This window comes from Eretmochelys imbricata, chromosome 9, assembly GCF_965152235.1.
Source record: "Eretmochelys imbricata isolate rEreImb1 chromosome 9, rEreImb1.hap1, whole genome shotgun sequence".
NCBI classification, from domain to species: domain Eukaryota; kingdom Metazoa; phylum Chordata; order Testudines; family Cheloniidae; genus Eretmochelys; species Eretmochelys imbricata.
This window is the reverse complement of record NC_135580.1, coordinates 76,777,177-76,801,389: the sequence shown is the minus strand read 5'-3', so window position 1 is coordinate 76,801,389 and position 24,213 is coordinate 76,777,177. Positions and strand designations below refer to the sequence as shown.

The 24,213-nt window shown below is 39.5% G+C and overlaps 1 protein-coding gene across 2 annotated transcripts in view; it reads right to left on the bottom strand.

Moving 5' to 3' along the window:
* Positions 1-24,213, bottom strand: part of LOC144270504 (fibronectin type-III domain-containing protein 3A-like) — an 86,219-nt gene that overhangs the window by 3,765 nt on the left and 58,241 nt on the right. For both annotated transcript variants that reach the window (XM_077827000.1, XM_077827001.1), the window contains exons 9-25: positions 24,049-24,108; positions 20,669-20,807; positions 18,701-18,754; positions 17,398-17,519; positions 17,139-17,313; positions 16,618-16,704; positions 16,206-16,344; positions 14,730-14,798; positions 14,322-14,440; positions 14,082-14,187; positions 13,293-13,468; positions 12,396-12,509; positions 11,390-11,539; positions 10,465-10,745; positions 4,583-4,795; positions 3,173-3,339; positions 611-732 (exon numbers count right to left, since the gene is read on the bottom strand). In XM_077827000.1, the coding sequence (XP_077683126.1) occupies positions 611-732; positions 3,173-3,339; positions 4,583-4,795; positions 10,465-10,745; positions 11,390-11,539; positions 12,396-12,509; positions 13,293-13,468; positions 14,082-14,187; positions 14,322-14,440; positions 14,730-14,798; positions 16,206-16,344; positions 16,618-16,704; positions 17,139-17,313; positions 17,398-17,519; positions 18,701-18,754; positions 20,669-20,807; positions 24,049-24,108 (2,293 nt within the window). The remainder of the gene's footprint in view (positions 1-610; positions 733-3,172; positions 3,340-4,582; positions 4,796-10,464; positions 10,746-11,389; positions 11,540-12,395; positions 12,510-13,292; positions 13,469-14,081; positions 14,188-14,321; positions 14,441-14,729; positions 14,799-16,205; positions 16,345-16,617; positions 16,705-17,138; positions 17,314-17,397; positions 17,520-18,700; positions 18,755-20,668; positions 20,808-24,048; positions 24,109-24,213) is intronic.

The window sequence follows — 24,213 nt, the reverse complement described above, 5'->3', positions numbered from 1 at the left end:
GTCATTTCAGAATTGGTACTTACGAACCACTATGTTCACAACTGTGTAAACAGAGCTCGCCATGTTCCACCCCCTCCCTCTGGGAAAAAAACCCGTATCATTTCTGTCTAACCTCCTAGGTTAATACACTGCTTTGATTCTGTGCCTCTTATGGTCTCAGTAAAAATTTACAAATTAGAGTAAGGCATTCAAATTTATTACTTTGAGTGCATTCAATTTGAAGAAAGCTGGGCAAAGGCAGTATGAATTAGAACAATTTAAAATCTAATCAGCCTAAGGCCATGTCTACACTACTTCTTATGTCGGCAAAACTTGGGTGTGGATTTTTTCGCACCCCGAGCGTCCTGAGTGACCTACATTTCGCTGGCACAAGTGGTAGTGTGCACAGCGCTATGTGAGTGGGAAGCTGCTACCGTCACTCACTGAGATGGGTTTATGAGGTCAGCATAGAGCAGCCACGTGAGCGATCTTACAGCAGCACAGCTGCACTGATGTCCTGCAAGCTCGCTAGCGTAGACATGGCTTTAGTAACGTTCAGAGACTTGATGTAAAAAAAAAAATTCCTTACAATAATTTTTTTTTAAAATAGCAAATGAAATTTTAAAGTTACCTGATCAACCTCTCTTCCACTGGCAAGTTGAAGAATGTAAACAATGGAATCTCCTTTCATTGACTGTAGAGGCTCCCATGTGATTTCACAGATGTTTTCTCTCACCTGATTTACTTTGGGTGCTGGGGAAGAAACAAAAAAAGAATCCACCCACGCGCTTTCAAATTTTTTGTTAGAAAAACTTTTTTCATGGTTAACCTGAAACCACTGTAATCCCTTTTTTACACGACTAAGGACATGGCTTTAGTAACCCAGCCACACCACTAATGAAGAAGTGATTCTCAATGGGGCTGTTAAACAGGCTCAGTACCACAAAACTGAATATCCGTCCTATCTTAAAGTGTCTTAGAAAGATTTAATATGGAAGCCCATTATGCTTTGTGTCAATTTTTCCACATACAACTTGCTTACAATTTGGTAGTGAATGTTTTGGTTTTTTTTTTTTAAACTGTTAGCCCCAAAACTGAGGCTGAGGTCAGGATTCTTTCCATTTTGCATATCTCAACAATGAAAGGTTTTGCAGGCCAAATTATGCTCTCAGACACTCTGCAACTCTCTTGCAAAACTTAAGGGGGATGCAAAGGTGCTTCTGAAAACATAATTTGGCTTGAACAATCTTTAATCATCAGTGATGTGCCAGATGAAACAAACGGCCTCTAGACCAGCATTTAAAAGTGTGACGTTACCTTGTGTTAGCAAAAATACTCCAACATACACATTTCAAAAGTCTAGTGTAGATCAGACAGTGTACTTTTCAGTGGTGTTAACATGTATTTGCTAATGCGTTAATAGGTGTGAAGTTATCCTAGGCATCATCTACATGGGAAAGTTGCACCTGTCTAACTTAGATCTTTTGTAAAACTGTTTTAAACTGCTGCAAACACCTGTGCAGACACACTTACTTTATTTTAAAATGGCTTCCTTTGGTTTACTTTCAACTGATTTTATATAATGTTTAACCTAAATCAAAATAAGCCTAATGTAAAATGAAATAATTGTCCACACAAGTTTGTGTCAGTTAAAAAAAAAAAAATCACATCTTTAGTCACATTGCAACTCTCACATTAATATGGACAAAGCTTTGGGAAGAGGGTGAGTTTGTAGAACTAGCACTTTAAAAAAACTTTACTGGCAAACTGATTGTATTAGTACCTTTGGGAATAGAGAACTATTCAATAACGTTCTTGCTTTTGAGTGATATCCAGTTAGGATGGACGCGAGTGCCTTGTAAACCTGAGTCATTGTAATTTACATACTTAGGAATTTCTAAGTAAGCAGCCTCTGAACCATTTAAACAAGTGGGTACCTAGTGTCTTTCAGGCAGAACTCAGGCAACTGCTTTACTTTCCAACTAAAAATGCATTCTCCTTTTCAAATGTACTCTTGATACCTCTTAAAAGTCACAAGAGTTAGTCAAAGCAATCTAGAGGCTATAGGTCCTCGTATCTTATGATTTGTTCATATTTTTTTCACTAGGAGTATGTCTACACATAAAATGTGACAGGGGTACAGCTGTAGCGCTTCAGTGTAGACACTCACTACTGCAAGAGGGGTTCTCATTGCTGGAATTAATCCACCTTCCCAAGAGATGGTAGCTAGGTTGACAGAAGCACTAGTACTGTCTACACCAGGGTTTAGGTTGGCATAGATAGTTTTCACACCCCTGAGTTTTCGCACCCCTGAGACAAACAGCTATGCCAATGTAAGTTTTCAGTGTAAACTAGCCCTAAATCAGATGACACTTACTTTTATGTGCAAAGTGGTTATAAGATTCTACTTTTCTAGAGTTTTGTTTATGTCAAATATTCTCTTCTCCTTTAGGTTATATTTCTGTAACCAGATCTGAGAAGGACTTCAAAATTGCTTGTTATGCTGAGATGGTGGATTCTCAAACTAATGCCCGTCTAGTCAGAGAATTATTTAGTAATTACCTTCAAGTAACTAGGGAGGAACAGTGTGTAGGTCCTTGTATCTCCCAGTTGGGAGTGATATATGTCATACAAATCTTCATAATTGTATTCTTTCCTATAAGATAGGTAATATTCTGACTGTCAGACTGAGCTGCTTTTATGTGGCCCTTTAAAGTTCTCATTTAGAGTGAAGAATATTTGATGTGTTTATTTTCTCTTCTCACTTGCCAACAGGCCACTCTAACCTATATCAGCTGGCAATGGTCCCCAGGAGACTATATACCAGGAGAGAATTGGAGGAGCACGTCCTCAATGCCAGGGCTGGGAGAATAGTGGTGCAGGAGCTGGCCACACTGGTTTTATACCTGCAGAATGCTTCGTCCCAGTAGGGGAATTCTTAGCTGGCCAGATACAGTCACAGTATCCAGCCCATCTGTACTGCCTGTGTTTGACAAAGAGGCTAGATAGAGGAAAGAATCTGTTTTTAATATCAAATATAAGAAGGACCCTATTGGGTGAGACAAAAGGTCCATATAGCCCAGTATCCTGTCTTCTGACAGAAGTGCTTCAGAGGGAACAAACAGAACAGGTATGCTACTGTTGATTTTTACACACTAGAACAACAACTCCTCTTAGAATGCTGTATGCTCACCTTTAAGAGATGCTGGTGGAGATTTGGTTGTAGTGAAATCATAAACTTCAGAAAACTCCCCTTCTCCAGCATCATTGTATGCCTGGATTTTAAAATAGTATGTAGTGGATTCACTGAGTCGCTGCACCTTGTACGTATGACAAGGTCCACTATAAACAGTAACAAATCTAAAAAAAAAAATATTTTTTTACAAATAAGTACACGTTAGAATTACACAAACTAATTTATGTTAATGTTTAACACTGAAAAGTGTGTGATGGGTGAAAGACTTTTGTAAAATTTTATTACAAAAATGGTAACTTTTACCTTAAGTTTGTTACACAAGTGTTAGACCAAAAACACCTCTTTTATTCCAATAAACAGTTATGTGTATTAGTGTCATTCACAACAACAACACTGAGTTGTCAGCACCAGGGAGTGCCAATACCTTTTCCCCCCACTCATTTTAGGGGATCTATCATTAAATCTAGATTTGCACTAGGCTGGAATGTTACACAGGAAGTTTGTTACACATGGTTAGTCATGCACTTTGTTTCCCAACCTCTCAAATTTTTAAGTTAGAGGAACTGAGAACTTCTGGGGGGTGGAGGGGGGTGGGGGGGAAGGTTCATACGCTTTTATAATAGGACAAAAAAGAATTGTTCACCCTATTTGTCGATTACACACACTAAACCTTTAATATTAGAGCAGATATTTTTTAAATACAGAAAACTGACAGTACACTTATAGGTTAATGCATTATGTTATTACAATGTAACAATTCATTACTTTCTTGAATGGGGTTCTCAAACTGGTAGAGGGACCCCTCAGGGGGTCACGAGGTTATTACGTGGGGCGGGGGGGGGTCGCGCACTGTTGGCCTCCACCCAAACTTTGCTTTGCCTCCAGGCTTTATAATGGTGTTAAATATATTTTTAAAGTGTTTTTAATTTGGGGGGGGGGGGGGGGAAATGATGTCACTATATAGAGGCTTGCTATATGAAAGGGGTTACCAGTACAAAAGTTTGAGAACCACTGTTCTTGAATAAAGATGTGACGCAAATGCTAAGTATTAATTTCTCACGTCATACAATGAATCAGATACACCCAAATTAGCTTTTCCACTGGAAAATGAAACTGAATATCCGATTCCACCATAAGAGTTCTAAGGAAACATACAAATGCAATTTATACAGCATGTGGGCTTAACACTGACAGTCTTGATTATCTTTCCATTTTTTGTCATCCAGTAAACTATATCCACTAACAGAACTGAGGAAATGAATAGTTTTATGATATACATCCTAATAAGATTACCTGATTTCATACCCATTAACTTGATAAGATCACAGTGGACTACAAAACAGGACATGAAGCTGTAAAACATTAGCAGGCTTCTGAATGTTCCAAATTGTAGAGTAATGATCTCACCTGCCAAACCTATCCTCCATCTGCAAGTTGAACTGTGTAGGATTGGTAATTAAAGCTCTACCAGGACCTTCACCCCATTTCAGTTTAAGACTCTGGTAGCTGAAGACCACACATTCAAGATGAGGCGGGTCAGGAGGTAGTGGTTTTGTTTTGGCTTTAATGGAATGATTGAAAGGACCAACTCCAAAGTTGTTTATGGCCTGTATTCTAATTCTTCAAGTGAGAGAGGAGGAAAAAAGGTTTGTTGTTAGTTTACAACTACTAGGTTAAATAATATACTAAAATACACTGTTTTACTGATTGTAAATTTCAATTACTGATGTACTAAAATAATCTTATACAAGCCCCTGATAATATTTTGCAATGAAGCAAAATGTCAATTGTCATCTGCAAAGAACCAAATACCACAAAAGTTATAAAGCTACAGTTAGAGATTTCAGAGTTGATTTTTGGGAAAAAAAAGTTTAAGAGTTAAGATCTCTTTCAAGTTGAGGTAATATTTGGAATACAAGTGAGACAAATACCACAAGGTTTTCGGTGGGATTTTGCATAAAATAATGCTGAATAATGCATAAAAATAACATTAAGTAGTGCAGAATGGAAGCACAGTTGCTGCTGTTCATGAAGGTAAAGCATGCAAGTTACAATATTTTTAAGAGTTCAGAGTTAAAGCAGGTTATGATGTAAGCTTAAAACAAAAAGAAGGAAATTTGCCTTAATTCACCCTATTTCAGTTCAGCTGGTAATTCTCCTTCCCTCTCTAGTAAAGCATCTAAAACTGTAAAACACAGGCACAACGTGATGACTAAGGACAGAATGATAGCTGTGACTATGATAGTCCCTCTCCTCCCCCATTTGAGTTTTACAGGTTAACCTACAGATGTGATATTTTAACCTTTATTAGCCTATTAATTTTTAAAATAGATTGAAGGGCAGTTACATATAGATGTGTATTTAACAAAACTAAAAAAAACCAGAATTTACATTTACAATGTACAAAGTATACAGAATTTAATTTTATCCCTTCATATAGAATCATAGAAGTGTATGGCTGGAAGAGACCCCAAGAGATTCTAAGTCCAGCCCCTGAGACCATCCCTGAGAGGTGTTTATCTAACCTCTTCTTAAAAGGTTTCAGAGTAACAGCCGTGTTAGTCTGTATTCGCAAAAAGAAAAGGAGTCCTTGTGGCACCTTAGAGACTAACCAATTTATTTGAGCATAAGCTTTCGTGAGCTACAGCTCACTTCATCGGATGCATATGGATGGTTAGTCTCTAAGGTGCCACAAGTACTCCTTTTCTTTCTGTTCTTAAAACGCTCCAATGACAAGAATTCCACAACCTCCTTTGGAAGCCTATTTCAGTACTTAACTATCCTTATAGTTAGAAAGTATTTCCAAATATTAAACCTAAATCTCCCTTGCTGCAGATTAAGACCATTACTTCTTGTGCTACCTTCAGTAGGACATGGAGAACAATTGATCACTGTCCTATTTATAATAGCCCTTAACATTTGAGGACTGTCATCAGGTCCGTCCCCCAGTGCTAAGTAGAACAGAACAATTACCTCCTGTGTCTTACATATGACACTCCTGTTAATGCATTCCAGGATATCAGCTTTTTTGCAATTGCATCACATTGTTGGCTCACACTCAGTTTGTGATCTGTTATAATCCCGATTCTTCTCAGCAGTGCTACTACCATAGCCACTTATTCCCTGTTTTGTAGGTGTGCATTTGATTTTTCCTTCCTAAGTGAAGCACTCTGCACCTGTGTTTACTGAATATCATCTTGCTGATTTCAGATCAGCTCTTCAATTTGTCAAGGTCATTTTGAATTCTAATCTTGTCCTTAAACCCCTCCTGCTTGGTGTCACCAGCAAATTTAAAAAGCATACTCTCCACTCCATTATTCAAGTCATTAATGAAAATATTGAAAGGTATCGGACATAGGAGCGACCCGTTGGGACCCAACTAGATACACCCTCCCACTTTGACAGCAAACCATTGATAACTACTCTGAGTACAGTCTTTCAATTAGTTGTGCACACACTTTATTGTAATTTCATCTAGGCCACATTTCCCTAATTTGCTTATGAGAATGTCACATGGAAGTGTCTCAAAAGCCTACTAAAAATCAAGATATATCACGTCTGCTGTCGTCTCCCCCCGGCCCATCTACTAGGTTAGTAATCCTGTCAAAGAAGGAAATTAGTTTGGTTTGGCATAATTTATTCTTGAGATGTTGCTTGTCTTCTTTGATTGTGAGCTCTTTGTGGCAGAGATTTACTGCTTATATGTGGATATTTCTTAGCATTCCGTGGAAGCTTCTAGTAAAAACACAGATATTTTGTGACTAATAAAGCCACAGTTATGAAAGATCAGTTCCAGAATTTGAAGTGTTGTTTGTTTTATTGTTAGGACAGAAGTCCATAATTATACAGGCAAAACAAAAAAGGAAACACCTTGGTTTTTAAGGTGTCCAACCTTTTCAGGCCAAGGTCCATGACCAGTGTTGTAGAAGCACCAACCATACTTCTTTCAGAGTAGCAGCCGTGTTAGTCTGTATTCGCAAAAAGAAAAGGAGGACTTGTGGCACCTTTATTTGAGCATAAGCTTTGGTGAGCTACAGCTCACTTCATCGGATGCATCCGATGAAGTGAGCTGTAGCTCACCAAAGCTTATGCTCAAATAAACTGGTTAGTCTCTAAGGTGCCACAAGTCCTCCTTTTCTTTTCACCATACTTCTGGCATTCTGGAAACACTACCAAGAATAGAAAAACTATATAGCCAATCAATGATATTTTGCACTATAATTGAAGTTGGACTTAAATATTTTAATATAGATTTTCAATGCATTCTACACCAAGAAGGAAAAACTAATTTATAAAAAAAATAAAACCAGCTAACTGAAACCACAAAGGGTTATTTAACACACTTCAAGCCTGAAAGGAAGAATTTGAACTAGTGGTAGACTTTGGTGGACTTCACTGCAACCTCTATCGAAAGCTATCTGATATCCTATGGACAGCTCAGCGAAGCCTCTGCAGCTTGTCTCCTGGCAACCAAAAAAGTAAACGAAGGATACACAAGGAATGGGACAAAAAAGATGACAATACTGCGATACCTTTGTGAAGTCGGTGGTATGCCTTCACCTAGAATGCCCTGTTCAGCTCTATTATTTGTATTGTAGCACTTAGGATCCCCAGTTCTACACACCTACCTCAAAAAGACAGTAGAAATAAAGCTCAGGGAAGGGTGACGAAAAGATTATGGGCATGGAAAGACTTTCATATTAAGAGAACTTGAACAGACTGGTACTGTTTAGAAATGACAGACTGGACGTGACAGATGAACACACAAATAATAGTATAGAGAAATCACTCAGTTGCTCCTGTTCACTATTTCAGAACAGAAGAGGCAACTGATTTAAAGCTGATTTGAAGGAAATCCAAATTAGCTTTTAAAATTCACTGTTACCAAATATCATGAATCCTAAAATGCTTAGTCAGATTCAAAAGAGGGTTTTTTGTTTTTAAAGATGTTTTAGGGCACAAATCAAAACACTACACTCATGGAGTTAGGAAGAAACTCCACCATCGGCAGGAAATTCCATAATTGTCCACCTTCCTCTGAAACATTTGCTACTGGCTGCTGTCAGAAGCCAAACAGGGCTAGATGGGGACTACTAGTTTGATCAAGGATCCATACTGTTTCTTTAATACCCAGAGTACAGTTTGCACTTGGTAGCATTCCAGATACCAGGAAATGTTAATGGCCAAATTAAATTAAAGTTCAATTAAAGCAATGTTACCATACTGCCCACTATCACAGCTCTGATATTTTTTAAAAGTTATTCAGCACTGTAAGGATTGGGAGGGGGTGGGGGGGAGGAAATCAGTAAACTGAAAAACAGACCACACTCAGTGTGAGAATTCAGCTCAGTCTTGCAACTGAATAAGACAAAATGGCTGGGTTGTAGCAGTAAGTAAGAATGTAGGCCAATCTCACTAGCTTCCAGTTCTCCAGGTGCAGGTAGTGGATCTTATGAGGAGGGGACTGCAATGGGCTGCCACTGCCTGCTTGAGGATTCCATGGCAACTGGGCACACAGGCCATCTTCACTGACTAGCTGATCATCACAGTGGCAATCAGACCAAAGATGGCTTTTTGCCCTCCCAGGAGCTTAAAGAGTTCTCAGGATCCATCTGACTGTAGCTGCAGCTGGTATGTAGGTAATAGAGATGAATGACAGAACAGCTGGATGCAGTGTTGCTGTAGCCATGTCAGTCCCAGGATATAAGAGAGACAAGGGAGGCCATATGTTTTATTGGACCAACTTCTGTTGGCGAGAGACAAGCTTTCAAGCTACACAGAGCTCTTCAGGTCTGTGAAATGTACTAGCTTAACGAGTAATTAGTCTGCAATTCATGACATGCTGGTGAGACCCATCGGTATATTCCTCACAAGTTCAAGATCCATCCCTGCAGACCGAAAGGGAAGACAGCACGCAGTACAAAAAATGTTGAAAGATGGCACCAAATGTGGATGGAAGCACAGGGATTGCTGGGATGCAAAGCGATGCATCTGCAGGACTCAGAATGCACTGCACTCCACACCCCCTTCCCACAAACCACAGCGCCAGAATGGGAAGAGGTGCTCTGTGAGATAGCTGCCCATAATGCACTGCTCCCAATGCTGCTGCAAATGTGGCCACGTCAGTGCGCTTGCAGCTGACAGGCAGCGCTTTCCCTGCTGCGGTCTCCGAGGGCTGGTTTAACTCTCAGCGCTCTACATCTGCAAGTGTAGCCATGCCCTAGGAGTGTCACAGCTAAACAGAAGGTGGAAAAGGCTTGTTTAGCATAAGTAGTTAACTTTGAATGGTCCCCTGCAATATGTGTTAAGTGGCCCGTTAATACCCCTCCAGTCACTGGGGAGCTGGAGGAAGGGCAGGAGAGAAGGGAGCTAGGAGGGGTTATTAATGGGTTATGGATTGTTATAAGACAAATCCAGGTTCTCTATTCAGTCCATGATTATTAGTGTCTATCAAAGTTATGAATTTAAGCTTCACTTCTGTATTTGCATGTTGGGTTCAACCCGCAATCATGTTCCATTTGTTCCTTCCCTGATTTTCTGTGAAGTTTTTTCTTTCTGCAATTGTATTGTCAACTTCTGAGGGCAGGGAGGTGTGAGCTGGTGGAGGAGGGTGGCATTAGTGTGACAAGACGGGAGTTAAGGGGACAAATATATGAAAATTAGACAGTTATTCAAATCTGGTGTTTGGAGATACTCCAACCGATTTCCAAATAATTAACCACAGGGCTCTGCTAGACACAGGAGGATGCTCCTCTTGGAGCAAAAGAGGAAATCACTTACACACTGGTTTCCTTAAAACCAGTGGACCTGGAGACCTCTTCAATTGTCCTGATTTAGTTTGTTGGGGTAGAGTCCCAGGATCCCCCATAACATTAGGGAAAGTAGCTAGGATGGATTCCATCACAGGAGGGAATAGGTTAAAAAGACTAACTTGTCAGGCTGCTGCATTTTGTGTTTACTAATAAAGTTGTAGACAAATAGAGAAAAATCCAGATATTTGCCTGTCTCTTTTCATTCTGCTGTGATCTCAGCAACATACCGATACAATGTATGCTGTATTTTAGGGTTCCCGGACTCAGTGTCTTCACTTTCTGTTTTTTTTTTTCTCTAAAGAAGTCAACCACTCTAAAGACAACCCATTACATAAATGCACACTCTGGCTTACAGCATGTTCACCTTAATGAAGTGGACTAGGAGACCAAAAAACCTGGAGGGAAAAAAACAGTCCTGAACATTGTATGTTAAAATAACTACAAGACTGGTTTCAGAATAAAATAAGGAATAATCACCTGTACAAAGTGTCAGGGTGCAGATTCTCCAGAATATGGCTTGTAACTCTACCAACAGTTACAAGTTGCTTTTCCCCATATTCTATATTATATCCAATGACATCTGACCCATGGCAACATGGTTCCTCCCACTGAATGGCAAGGCACGTTGACAAGGGACAAGGATTTTCCATCTGATCTTCTTCAAGCAGATGAAGTAGAGACACTGCTGCAGGCACCGACGCTGGTGTTGTTACCACACCAATATCTCCAAACAATCCAACTCCAGCTATATTCACAGCCTGAAAGAGAGATTCTATTGTGTTCAAGGAGGCCACATTTTTCTATCTTGTCTTTGAGAAACTGCTTTGATTTTGTGCTTCTTTAAAGAAATTTGCAAGAGGATGGCATTTTCCTAAACATAATGAAAACTTATCAGTCCAGAACTAAAGGCAAAATTCCACTTTAGTACATGCAGCTCACATGGAGGTTGAGAGAAATGAGAACAGCAGCAGAATGTCCTTAACCATTCTGTCTTTCATGATAACTCAGATTAATCTGTTCTGAAACACTTTTTGTTGTGTTCCTTAAAAATACAGTAAGCAATAGCTTGCAGATCTTGAGCACCTTCCAATAAGGACATCTGGCATACGGGTGTAACAGGCCTGGACATGTTCCCAAGATGGCTGGCCACAACCATCTGGGACTTTGAAGAGATGCAGAAGACATTAGTCTAGTGTTTAATCGAACACTATCCTATTCCTAGGTGTACACACTTTGGTTGGAGTGACAGAAGATGCTCTCCAAATCCTTTTCCTCGTCCAGTGCATCTGTACAAGTTGGACCAGAACTTTGTCCTTAGTTTCTAGATGAAGTACTTATTCAGATGCTAATTATCTTTAGGTTTTGATTTTTAAAGTGACATACAAAAGGAAGCCTCTCATACCTGTACTCTGCAATAATATGTGGTTGCAGGTGTAAGACCTTTCACTTCATAGCTCAGACAAGGGCCAGTGTATATGATACGCATTGATCCTTCCATTTGTCCCCAGTCCAGCCTATATTCACAAATTTCAGCACCATTGCATGCAGGACTCTGGGAAATTCAAGTCAGTGAAAGATTAGCTTTCAGATAGCTCATGATTTGTAATTATAAATATATATTTAAGATTATATCAACGGGGAATGGGTAGCGAAGAGTGTGGATTCAGTAAATTTATCAGTGAAATGAGTTGGCTGGTTTCTACCTACTCCTAAAAGGGTATATGTCCTCCTCAAACCACTACACAAATGACGCTCCTGGCTACAGGGAATACAAGTATTGAACAGGAGTAATTTGACAAAAAACTGCATTGAGAAGTTTGCACATATCTACCCTATAGCACACCTGATTTTGGTCAGTAGTGCTTTTTCACACAAGGCACTACTGTTGAAATTATGCTAGTAAACAATGGTGTCAGAACACTTTTATTAATAGTACAGTCCTAGCATGCAAAATGGAGGTTTTTCAGTTTGAAAACCGTTCCATAAGTAACACTCAGACCTTCCAGGTAGTCAACAGCATGGCTATAAGTACACCATTTGACTGAAACAGGAACATTCTTCACAAAGATTGCAATTCCCATCTGGTCCCATAATTTTCCAGTAACTAGTTGTAACAGTGGTGTGCACACTACTTAAGGAAAATGTGCTAACAGCAAATAGTCACCCACAACATGAGAAGGGCTTAAATATCACTCCATTTTCTCAATACAAGAACAAAATCTGTAGCTGAGAACATTTACAAAACAAAATTATTCAAAGCTGACTTCTGCCTGAGTACTGGTAAAATGGGGGAAGCATTTGAAATATTCCATCAATATACTCAATTCTTCTCTTTGTGAATTTACTTATGTGCTACATATGATGCATGAAATTCTAAAGCTTTAATAATAAAAATTTTAAAAACCTACCTCCCAAGTGACCACTACACAGGTGGCAGCCTTACAGGTTAACAAAGGTGTACTACACTGATCAGGAGGGCCTGCAGCTGTAGAAATCTCTGCTTTTTCAGAGAGAGGGCCAAACTAGAAGGAAATACAATTGCAAGAGTATAGCAATGACAGAAAAATAGGACAAATGCACATTTGCACAGGTTGGAGAAAATAAAAGATGCCATTTTATTTTGATAGTTACTAAGATTTTGCATCACAATACTTAACTTCATAACTCCTACTGGAGCTTTTTGGGCACCTGCTACACATAACTGGTTTTGTGCACACAGAACCTCCAAAAAGCTCCCACTCAGAGGATTCTGCACAGTGGTAAGCCTCTCAATTTTGTGTGTATGCATGGCTCCCCCAATCTTCCTTTCCTTGCAGTCACATCTTGCTTCCAAAAGCAAGTGGCATTGCTCTAAAGGGACTCTTCTGTGATGAACATTGCTCCAATCCCTTGTTCCAACCCAGTATAGCTTGGAGGTATCCTCTCTGCCCAACACTACCACTACCCTACCTATCACATACTGTAAATTTAAAGTGATCTGCAACATCTAGATGGGACATAACAGAAATGGGGTCACGGGGACAAAACTCCAACTGCAAAATCAGGGGAAACTTTTGGAAGGCATAAAGGACAGTTGGGCTCCTAACTATTCTTTGAGCCACTTATGATCTTGCACATAAATTTCACTGTCTTCTCTTTGCCAGAAGGGCTTTTGCAAACTGGTCCTTCAATGGGACTAATATGGAAAGCCACAGAGATGCTGCAAACACCACCACCAGGATGCTAATATATAGCTATCTTACTAGTGGTAGTACCTGTATAGTTACTTGCAAAACAAAAACTGATTATATAAAGAGATTGATTACCCCAGCTTTATTTCCTGCTCTTATCCAGAAGCAGTACATTCTCCCAGGAAGTAGACTGTTCACTGTGCATTCTGTCATCTGACCCTGATACACTTGTCTGTGTTCATCTTGTTCAGAGTTTGCCATTTCTACAACATATTCTATTACTTCTGAGCCCCCATCTGTGGAAGGGGGATCTATGAAATATAAAGTTGCATTAATACAAAACCCAACAGCTCTTATTTTAATAACAGTTTCAAGGTGGTCTGTATGAAACCATAAGTTAGACTAATTCTAAAAATACATTTGCAGATGTTTGGTTTCAGCATCTATCTGAGCTGCAACAATTCACAAGCCTCTAACCCTTTTAAAAAACAGCTGTCAGTTAGTAAAAGATTCATATCAATCTTTTTGATCGGGCATTTATACATATTATCTCTTACTTCTCCCCTTTACAGGGCTAAAAATAAAAAAGCAACAACTTATTTTTGCTTTCAATTGCCAGTTACAAACAGATAAAGGGTAAAGACTAACCATAGCATACTGTTCCTTAACTTCTGTGCTCGCTGCTCCTTAAAGTTCTGTTAGTAATATACCAACTGCCCCACAAGCTATACGAAGTATAACTGAAGAGCTGTGCATTACAGTTTTTCCTTTTGACTGAGTTTAATTATATAAGCTTTCAAGTTTTTGAATGAGTGTCCTGATATTTCAATTTTAGTTTTGTGGGATCATTTTTGTTTTTAGCCTTCTATTTTTATAATGTTCAAAACTTGGAAAATGTTTATCTACAGAAACACTGGTCCTTACCCCATTGTAGAGTTATTTCTCTGGGCTTAGCTTTGCTAATCAGGCATGGAGCATGGCAAGGTCCAGGAGGAACAGCTGATGTTTGTACAGTCAGAACATCAGAAGCCTAGCAAAAGTGTACATATATTATATTACAGTTACAGTTGTGAAACACTGCACAATGTTATTTTACTAAAGGAGAAATAAAACTACTTTCAAGGCCTAATGTGTTTATTCTTTTCAAGTGACTTCTTGGCTCACCAGGCTTTCACCTCCCTTACTGACACAGTAAACTCTCAGTTTGTATGAAGTACCAGGCTTGAGATGATCACACACATGTTCTCTCATGGAACCACTATACACTACTTCCCATTTAGTTCCTGCGGGAAAAGGAAAGAATATCAATTTGCAATCCATGGGGAAGGTTTTGTTACATTAAAACATTAAACTTTTCCCCATATTCATTAATTTAAGGCACACACATCACAGAACAAAAACTGAATCCTGAATTGGTTCAATTATGCATACAAACAGCATTTACTGTAATTAACTACTACTCCTATCTATAACAAAATGAACATTCTAATTGCTACAGTAATCACAATACATACTTACATGTGAATAGAAGTGAACAATAAATTGAATTAGGCCTTTTCAATGATTGCTTACCAATTAAAGTTTCTGAAATTTCTAGGAAGTACTTAGAAATGTCTGATCCTCCATTATCCTTTGGTGGATCTGAAAGACAGTTACATTTTAGTTACAATGAATTTCAAAAGTTTAGAAAAAACCATGAGGTTCATGTACCATCTTGTAATCAACTATTCAGAACAGTATTTTTCATTGTGGAATATACTCATATGGGAAGTTAAACTGGAATTGCAATAATACTGCAATAAAAGATGAAATATGAAAGTTTCATGTTCAGACAGAGCATAAAACATAAGGATTCTATCAGAATCCGTTTTTATGAAATATTATACACATTTTAAGACATCAGTAGGGTGGGTTGGGCTCCCAGTAAGAGTATGAGGAGAGAGAGGCCAGCTACTAAAGTTCTGCTACTCTTTTCTGAATGAAATAAATATTTTTGCTACTTATATATTATATGAAGACTAAGTTTTAATGTGTAAACTGCAACTTTTCTTGGAAGCCACACTCAAAGTTAAGAGTAGGGTAATCAAATAATCTCTCGGTTGGTAAATATATTCTGAAGGAATAGCTGGTCATTAGTGCATCTTGAAAAGAGATGGAATTGGGAGAAAGATTTGTATTTTTAAGGAGATTACATTTAGGCTAGAAGTTTCTCTGAAGAAAAGAACTGCATGGAGACAGACTATAGTCTATTTTTAGACCAGTTCTCTATGCTATTTTAAATTTGTTTTACTGATACCTTATAGCAGGGGTGGGCAAACTTTTTGGCCCAAGGGCCACATCTGTGTATGGAAATTGTATGGCGGGCCATGAATGCTAATGAAATTGGGGTTTGGGGTGGGGGGGGGGAGGTCTCTGCTGGAGGTGCAGGCTCTAGGGGGGGCCAGAGATGAGGAAGGCTCCAGCTGGGGGTGTGGGCTGTGGAGTGGAGCTGGGGATAAGGTGTTGGGGGTGCAGGAGGTTGCTCCAGGCTGGGGCAGGGAGTTGGGGTACGGTAGGAGGTCAGGGGTGCTGGCTCCGGGCAGCGCTTACCTCAAGCAGCTCCCAGAAGCAATGGCATGCCCCCCTCCCCCCGGCTCCTACGTGGAGGCACAGCCAGGCGGCTCTGCAGGCTGCCTGTCCATAGGCGCCACCCCTGCAGCTCCCATTGGTCAAGGTTCCCGGCCAATGGGAGCTGCAGGGTCAGCACTTGGGGTGGGGGCAGCGTGCAAAATCCCCTGGCTGACCCTACATGTAGGAGCCAGAGGGGGGATGTGCCGTTGCTTCTGGGAGCCGTGTGGAGCAGGACAAATCCCCGATCCCACTCCCCGGATGGAGCACTGGAGCGGGACAAGCCCTGGACCCCGCTCCCCAGCAGGAGCTCGAGAGCCGGATTAAAACGTCTGGAGGGCCAGATGTGGCCCCCAGGCCGTAGTTTGTCCACCCCTGCCTTATAGGCTCATTTCTCTTCCGAGGAGCAAGGGAAGACAAAACTAACACAAGCTGACTTACCCCATGTAACTTTCACATTGTGTGAATGGATCTTTCCCTTTACACTTGGTTTACTTGGTGGTCCAGGTTTATCAGGAATTGTGCTGTATTCTACTACCTCACTTGGGATACTTTTCCCTTCATTGTTACAGGCACAGAGCTGTTAAGAATGAATATAATATATTGATTGCTATGGACAATATCAGACTAATTTGCAAACAAAGATCAAAGAGAAAGGCAATTATTTTTAAAACATCTCTGACACCATAATAAAATAAAAATGTAATCCCACTGAAAAATTACTACTGCTAGGTTAGCCTGCTATTGTATATGGTTAGGAAACACCAAACAAGTGCTACGAGCAAATAGCTTCAGAAATACAATATTGGTCAATAAAAATAAAAGGAAATCAAATACGTAATTTAGCACATACCCTAAACTTATGAGAAGTACTCCTCCTTAGATTTTGTAAAGTGCATGAGAGTTCTTCTCCATTATATTTTGGCTGAAAACCATAACCCTGTAAAGCACAGAAATTAAGAACAGGCATACAGTCACTAACAACTCTCCTGGTAAAAAACAAGAGCAGCAATTGGTCCCCACAATTTCTCAAGCATTAAACCGTTTGAATTTCCCTGGGACACTTCTAACCAAGTCTATATGGTTCCATACTATATAAAGTGTCTCTAATAAGGTGAATTACTTCATAAACAGAAGAGGATGGCAACTTCAGCAATTATGCTTAATTATTTTTTTATCATTAGATAGTGTAGGCCTTTACATAGTTCAGCATTTCCACTTTATGAAAGGCTGTTTTATTAATTATACCGTGTTTATGAACTGTTAATTGTAGTGCAATGTTTCGTATTATTACACTTGGGATAATCTTAATGAGTTACATTTACACTTAAAATTACAGACTACTCATCAAAACATTAAGAAAACCCAACTTACAGAATCATCTTCTTCCATATCTAAAGTATAAGTCAGAGAGTCATCTGAAGACATGCCATTAGGTGGGCTCCATTTTAATGATAACCATGTTACTCCTGCTTCAGTTAACTCAGGGGGCAGTGGTGGTGAAGGGACGATTCCTGCTGTATAATATATCACTGTCTCACTAAACCCACTGAAAAGTTAAATTTAAAGGTTAGTAACATTATTAGCTTGGGCTGTTGAGAAATTAAAATGAGAAACCACCACCACATTTTACCTCATTCCGATGTCATTTTTAGCTGCTAGTCTGAGCAAGTATTTTGTAGAAGGAGAAAGTTTGGTTAGTTTGTATTGCTTTAGATTCCCATAGTAGCATTCTTTGAAGGCTCCACTCTTTCCCTTTAAACAAATAAAATAAAGACAGACTTAAGTAACTTTTACATAGGGACTATTTTTAAGGTTAAATTTAATCTCCTCCGCTCTCCACCTTCCTGTTACTCCACTAATTCAAAATTTTAATAAAAGCATTAAACCTAAATATTACATGTGGGCAGGTTGTGATCTGTTTATTTTTTATATTAGACCACTTTTCAAATCAGAAGGCCAGTGGCCTGACATTTTCAACGATGGATACCAGCCAAACATGGAAACAAATGACTTACAACTGAGGATACGTCACTAATGGGGAAAGGAGGGGAGACAGACTACAATATAGCAGAATTCCTGGAGTGGAAAGATGGTCATTAGAGCTAGAAAGACCAAGGCCTACTGGTAAGAGGGTTTGGAATGTAGAGGAAAATAACCTAAAGGATTACAGGAAGGGCTACTCAAAAATTTGAGACTTAGAACTGGTCTATGCTACACAGTTAGGTCGACATAAGTTGCCTTACACTGACCTAATTATGTCAGTGTCTACACTGCAGCCTTCCTCCTGTTGATGTAAGTGCCCTACTACACTGACATAATAACTCCACCTCCACCAGAGGCGTAAGGCTTATGTCAGTGTAGTTAGGGTGATGCAGTATGTCTGCGTTACTTACGCTGGCTGATGGCTGTCTTGTCAATTACACAGCAGGAACTGTTTCTAGCCTAGACATAACCTTAGTTAAGGTAGCAATAAGCATCCAAACTTCCTTGGATACCTACACAAACTAAGATGTTAATCCTTTGATGTTTTGTCCAATCATTACAGAACACATTTTTAGTAAGAACTTCTCAAAATTTTAAGTGACGTTTATGATTGCCTTTATGAAATGGACCCATAATGCTCTCTTCACTAATAATGGATATATTATGAACATTACTTAGGATGGCAAAAAAAATCAAATAAATCAAACAGTTTACAATTTAACACTGTATTCTCAGAGTAATTTAATGGAATCTCTGTTTGAAATAGCTGTAGCACTATAGACTGGCCCAAGTTTTGTTTGTTATTTTAAAGTTGGCTAGCCACAAAAAAATATATTGATTGGCACAATAAAAAAGCGTGTATCTACTTAAGCAATATACATATTCACTCATATCTGCAAAGCATTCATATTTGCAAGCAAACTTTTCCATCATAAAAATAAAGGGCTTACCTCATCCCATTCTAAGAGAAAATTAGTTATTTTGGAACCATTATCATTTGAAGACTGAAATAAAGAAACAAAAGAGAAGATCAAAGGTTTAAAAGTAGAGTTTCATTTTACACAGACACTTGGATGTTGAAAGGAAAGATTTTAATACCAAGGATAGGGTTTCCAACTGTGTTACTTAGACATAACTAAGTGAAGACGATGCAAACTAATTTTAACTATACAGTCCACACTATATCTCATCTTTTTCTCGCAATACACTTATATTTAAGCACCCTTTCAGTGATCATTTCAGACCTTATTGTGACAGTTTGGGAATGTATGTGAATTTATGAATTCCAGTTTGATTTATGAACTCTGTTTATATACTTTTGGATGTCTTTCACTATCTACTTGCATCATACCTTTTGTGTTATGGAGAGGGGTACTGGCATTTGGTTTCTGCCATTCAATGTGACAAATATTAATGCCCACATGAATTGATGAAATTTGCACTAGCAGGACAATGGAGCCTCCCTGGAAGGACTACTGCTCTGCTAATGACTCCTATCACACCACTACCTCCTCTGAGACATGAATGTAGCAACACTGGGGCACAAGGTCTCATGCTGGAACTCATGACCAAAACTGTGCTTATAAGCTGGAGGACTTTTGTGCATGCATAGAGAGACCAAAACCAGAAGACAAGACTGGGCAGAAGGAGGAATGGTGCAGAAGAATCCTGACTTCCCTGGAAAACACTAAGACCCAAAGGACTTTCAGAAGGGTGAGTAAACTGAGGCAGGGTGTTGCATGCAAAGGTATATGTTACTTTTCTATAGATCTCGTGTGTGTCGGTTTAGAAATTCTTTTGCAGAGTCTACGTTATTGTGTTACATCATGTACTTTCCAAAGAGAGTAACGGTAAACCAGAAAGTCCACAGCTTTGGTGGAACTCTGGATCACCCAACAGCTACTGGGGAAGCTCTGGAGAGCACAGGCCCTAATGCAATTGGTCTATAGGGTCCCCACCGCCAAAAGGAATATCTGACTTTGGGTCTACACTTGGAGAGTGGGCCTAGATGCCCAGAGCCAGAGAGACACTGCATCACTTCTGTCCAGCCCCAGGAAGCCAAGAGCATGAGGGACCAAAGGTTCTGTTTGGGTCTTGTGTAATGGCTTGGAGCATCTAGGAGAGGGAACTCATCTAGAGTTGTGACACTGATTTTCTGATTTTTACTTGCCTACTTTACACACATTACCACAATTGTGCTCACAAACTGGGCATTTGCTCATGTGATGACAGCATGTGTAACTGTAATAGAGTTATGCACTTACTTGTATGTATTTTTGAAAATCAGGTTGACAATGTATGTTTATTGAGCGTGAATCTACATTAATCGAGAGCCATATGTAATTGCAAAGACATTCTTCAGTCAAGTACATGAACAGGGATAGCCTTACAAAACTCAACAGCCTAACAAACACACAATGTATTATAACATTTCTGTATAGAATACATTGCATGGTCTATTCAAGAGTTAGCCTTGGAGGTGGAGGGGGGGAGAGCATGATGCATAAACCAGGCTAAAATAATAGAATTCGGCTTCAGAGATATCTTCGACATTCTGTGATATTTAATCTACCACACCGGGACCTAAGCATTAGAAGTGTTGATGCTCCCCTCTCTCACATGCAATCATTTCAGTATTTTTCCAAATATTCTAGGTCATACACGTCTTTTGTCAGTGCAAAAATACATGTATTTTATGCTGAAAAAAAGCATTCTACCAACTCACATATTAATGGGATACAAAGGATATTGAATAAGTAACAGAAGAAAACAGGATGACCTGGAGATGGAGAAGTGATATGATTTCAGCTATACTGTAGAGAAAATCTTCACTGAGGAACTTAAAATCCAACTTTAAAAAAGAGAAATAGTATGTTTTGCTTTTTCAAGATTTTAAATATCCCTGCCAAGTTATTTACCTTCCAATGTAAACTCAAGCTGTTTTTCGTTCTGTTGATTAGTTTAGGTGCAGTTGGAGGGTCTGGTTCACAGCTTTCTGTAGTAAAACTCACCAATTCGGAAACAGATTCTTTTATGGAACTGCTTGTTGCTGAAACTCTGAATGACAAAAGGCAATTAATGAAGTGTCCCAAGATCATCATCACATGAATATCCTAAAATTTAGAACATGGAGAATCACTTTAAGAAATGCACTTAATCAGAGGCAGAAGGTAGAGAAAGGAGAGTAGATGGCTTGTTGTATTAGAAGTGTAATACAGAGTCTTTCTTCCCTAAACCACTGGTTAAAGAATAGCTCACACTGTTAGCATTGTAATTGTCCAAGAGAGGGCTAATGAAGTGAGTTTATGATCTCATTCCAGTTCCTAGTGGACTGGTATTCATGTCTCAAAAATCACCACCACAAATGCCACTGTCGTTGGCAGTGTAAGGGAGATAAAGGCACGTTGGAAAAGCAACATGGAAATGCTCACAATGCAGTTTCTTTGGATTTAACCATTTTGTGGACAGAGGAACTCAGTCTTGAGGGCTGTCAATCTGGCACTGTTCATGAGCTCTACATTTATATTTTTAAATATGAAAAGCATTGAAGAATCAATTCTAACTGTTGATGTTCCTCTGAATCAAACAATTCAGCATCTCTGAGGCTTACAGTTAACAAGCTTCATCTTTAAAGCTAGAAGCAAAAGTCAATTTTAAACCTGCTATAGACCTTTGAGAAAAGTAAACAACTTCATGTTAAACCATTTTCAAATGAATTCCTTTTTTCAAGGAGCACATTTAACACGAGCCCAGTTGGCAGACTGTCAAGATGTCACCACTATGACAAAGTAAACGATGGAACGCATATCGGATTCATGATCAAAACTATATTAAAGAATGTTACCGGATGGATGAGACCGCAGAAGAGGATTACTTTATATTCAAATATGCTAGAAGGCCTTGAGACTCAAGGGTATAGAAAATGAATAAATTAAATGAAACTTTCAAATTATTCAGGTACAAGTCTTCCAGGTAAATTTGTATTATATATATCGCACAAACTACTAACTTAAATGGAGGTTAACTGCTACTACTTCTTTCGTATGGCTTGGGTAGGTAGCAACAACTACAAATTTATATCTAAGTTTGATAGCCAGCACATTGCCACAGCAGTGAGCTGGTGAATGTCCTTCTAGCTCCCAGCAAAAGATCAAAGGGAACATTCATTCATATATGTGCTTTACAGTTTGTGCCTGGTGACCACAGTTGCATACAGGTGTTTGCCTCATTTTCCATTTAGGGTTTGTCCATATCTTCCATGAGATGTCCTGATGCGATTCAATCTGCACCAGTCTTTCCGACAAATCAAAACCCAGTGGTTCCTCAACAGGATCAACGATGAGCTGTCTGTTTTGAGTGGTTAAAATGCTCCATGTGATTCTCCATTGAGGCTCAGGATCAAAGTTGGGTGTAAGGGTCTTGATACAGTTCCATAGAGGGTTGTGGGATTTTAATCTTGTCTTTGGCAGGTTCTGCAGGTCATGGTGCAGTGGGATCCCCGTATTTGCATTGACACGATTAAGAAAGCGAGATGTCTGAGCAGATAGTCTAATCTGTGGAGGCTGGATGTGTGATAGGACTGGGAGCCAGTCAACTGGAGTAGATTTGAGTGTCACCAACACTATGCGCATAGCATTACTGAATTGAGTGTCAAGGAGTTGTGGGTGACTGCCGACCTCCCAGTGAACGTAAGAACGATCATACTTCCTCAAACCGCCCTTTCCAGGACCAAAAAAGAACAGTTGGGCCAGTCCTCTGAGTATACCAACTTAATGTAGAAGGGATGTCCAGGGAAAAACTGGATTACCTCTCAAGAACCCTCAAAGACTATCACAGTGGTTTCTTGGAGGGCCACAATGTCACACATGAAAGAAGAAGATAAAGCTGCCAGACTTAAAATCATGGCTATACTAAAATCGCTGCTGTTAACCATCCAAAACATGGTGGGGGAGGGAGGTTAACTAACCAATATATTTAGAACTGCAAGTGAAATAATTCAAGAACACTGTCTTTCTGATTTTCAGATGAGCTACAAAACATTCCAAGATAACACTACTCTTGAACAAGACTAGAAATTAAGTAAATGCAGAACGAAGGTCCCAGACCTACTTGTCTTCCACCATGTATGCATGTTTCATATTGCTTAGATTGGAGGTGGCCCTCGTGATCTATGCAGCACATTAGACCTAAACTATGCAGCAAGACTGCACTGAATTATGCAGCACACTGAAAAACATTCTGCAAATTATAGGAGTGGCGTTTCTCTTGCAGTAGGATTTAAGAGTTGTCTTCTCCTGTATCCAACAAATATTGGAGTAGAGCCCTGCATGGGACTATTTTTAATCCCTCTCCTGTCCTGCTCCTGCTATTATGGGCCTCCCTTCTGCTGTTGGATGCCCCCAAACTCACTACTCCGGCCAGTCTCCTTTCTTGCATAATTAGGCACTGCAGGGGCAAGGATTTGTTTGCTCTGATGGGCCTTAAGAGCTCTGGATGGCAGCTGCTGATTCTTGCAAGCCTCTTCTTCTCTCCACAAATACTCCATTCTGCCACTGAGGGGTCTGCTCCCCCACTACTCCAACCAGCTTCAGTTTCCCCTCCTCTAGTACTATTAAGGTTCATAGGAGAGCAGTTTGGAAGCCTCCTCTCACCTTAACACAGATTAGCTCAGAGACTTCTTCTGCTCCCCCTAGACATGTGAAAAGATCCAGGAGGGCTGATGATTATTCTTTTCTTTGTTGCTGTCCTTAGTCTAGAAGAATCTCCCTCTTGCTGACTCCTGCTCTACCCTTTAGAGCAGTAGCATGGAACTTCAGGAAATCCACTTAACTCCTCCTTTTTTGCTGAGAGGAGACAGGCAGAGGGACAACGGTAGGCAAAAATGCTAACCAGCAAAGGCAGGATATTTATCAATTTAGGCATTACAAATAGGACAATATTAGTACACAAGCGGCAACAATAACAGTGCATGGACAGGTTTCAGAGCAACAGCCGTGTTAGTCTGTATTCGCAAAAAGAAAAGGAGTACTTGTGGCACCTTAGAGACTAACCAATTTATCTGAGCATAAGCTTTCGTGAGCTGAAGCTCACGAAAGCTTATGTTCAAATAAATTGGTTAGTCTCTAAGGTGCCACAAGTACTCCTTTTCTTAGTGCATGGACACAATCACATTTTACATAGAACCCTGGTAAATAGTTCATAATCCCATCCATCTCAAGAAGGAAGAAATCAAATAATAATTCTAATTTATAACGGTAATGGGTATTCCTACACAGTTAGTGAAATTTCCAGTACATACCTGATATGGTAATCTGTTGCTGGTCTGAGTTCAGGAAGAGTAATTGTTGTTTCTTCTCCTCTGTAGGAACAAAAGAGTGATAGCTCTCCCATGTACTTCAAAACACAGGCTTATTGCAAAATAAAACTATATAATGTACTTTTAGTGTCAAAGTGCCCAATATCC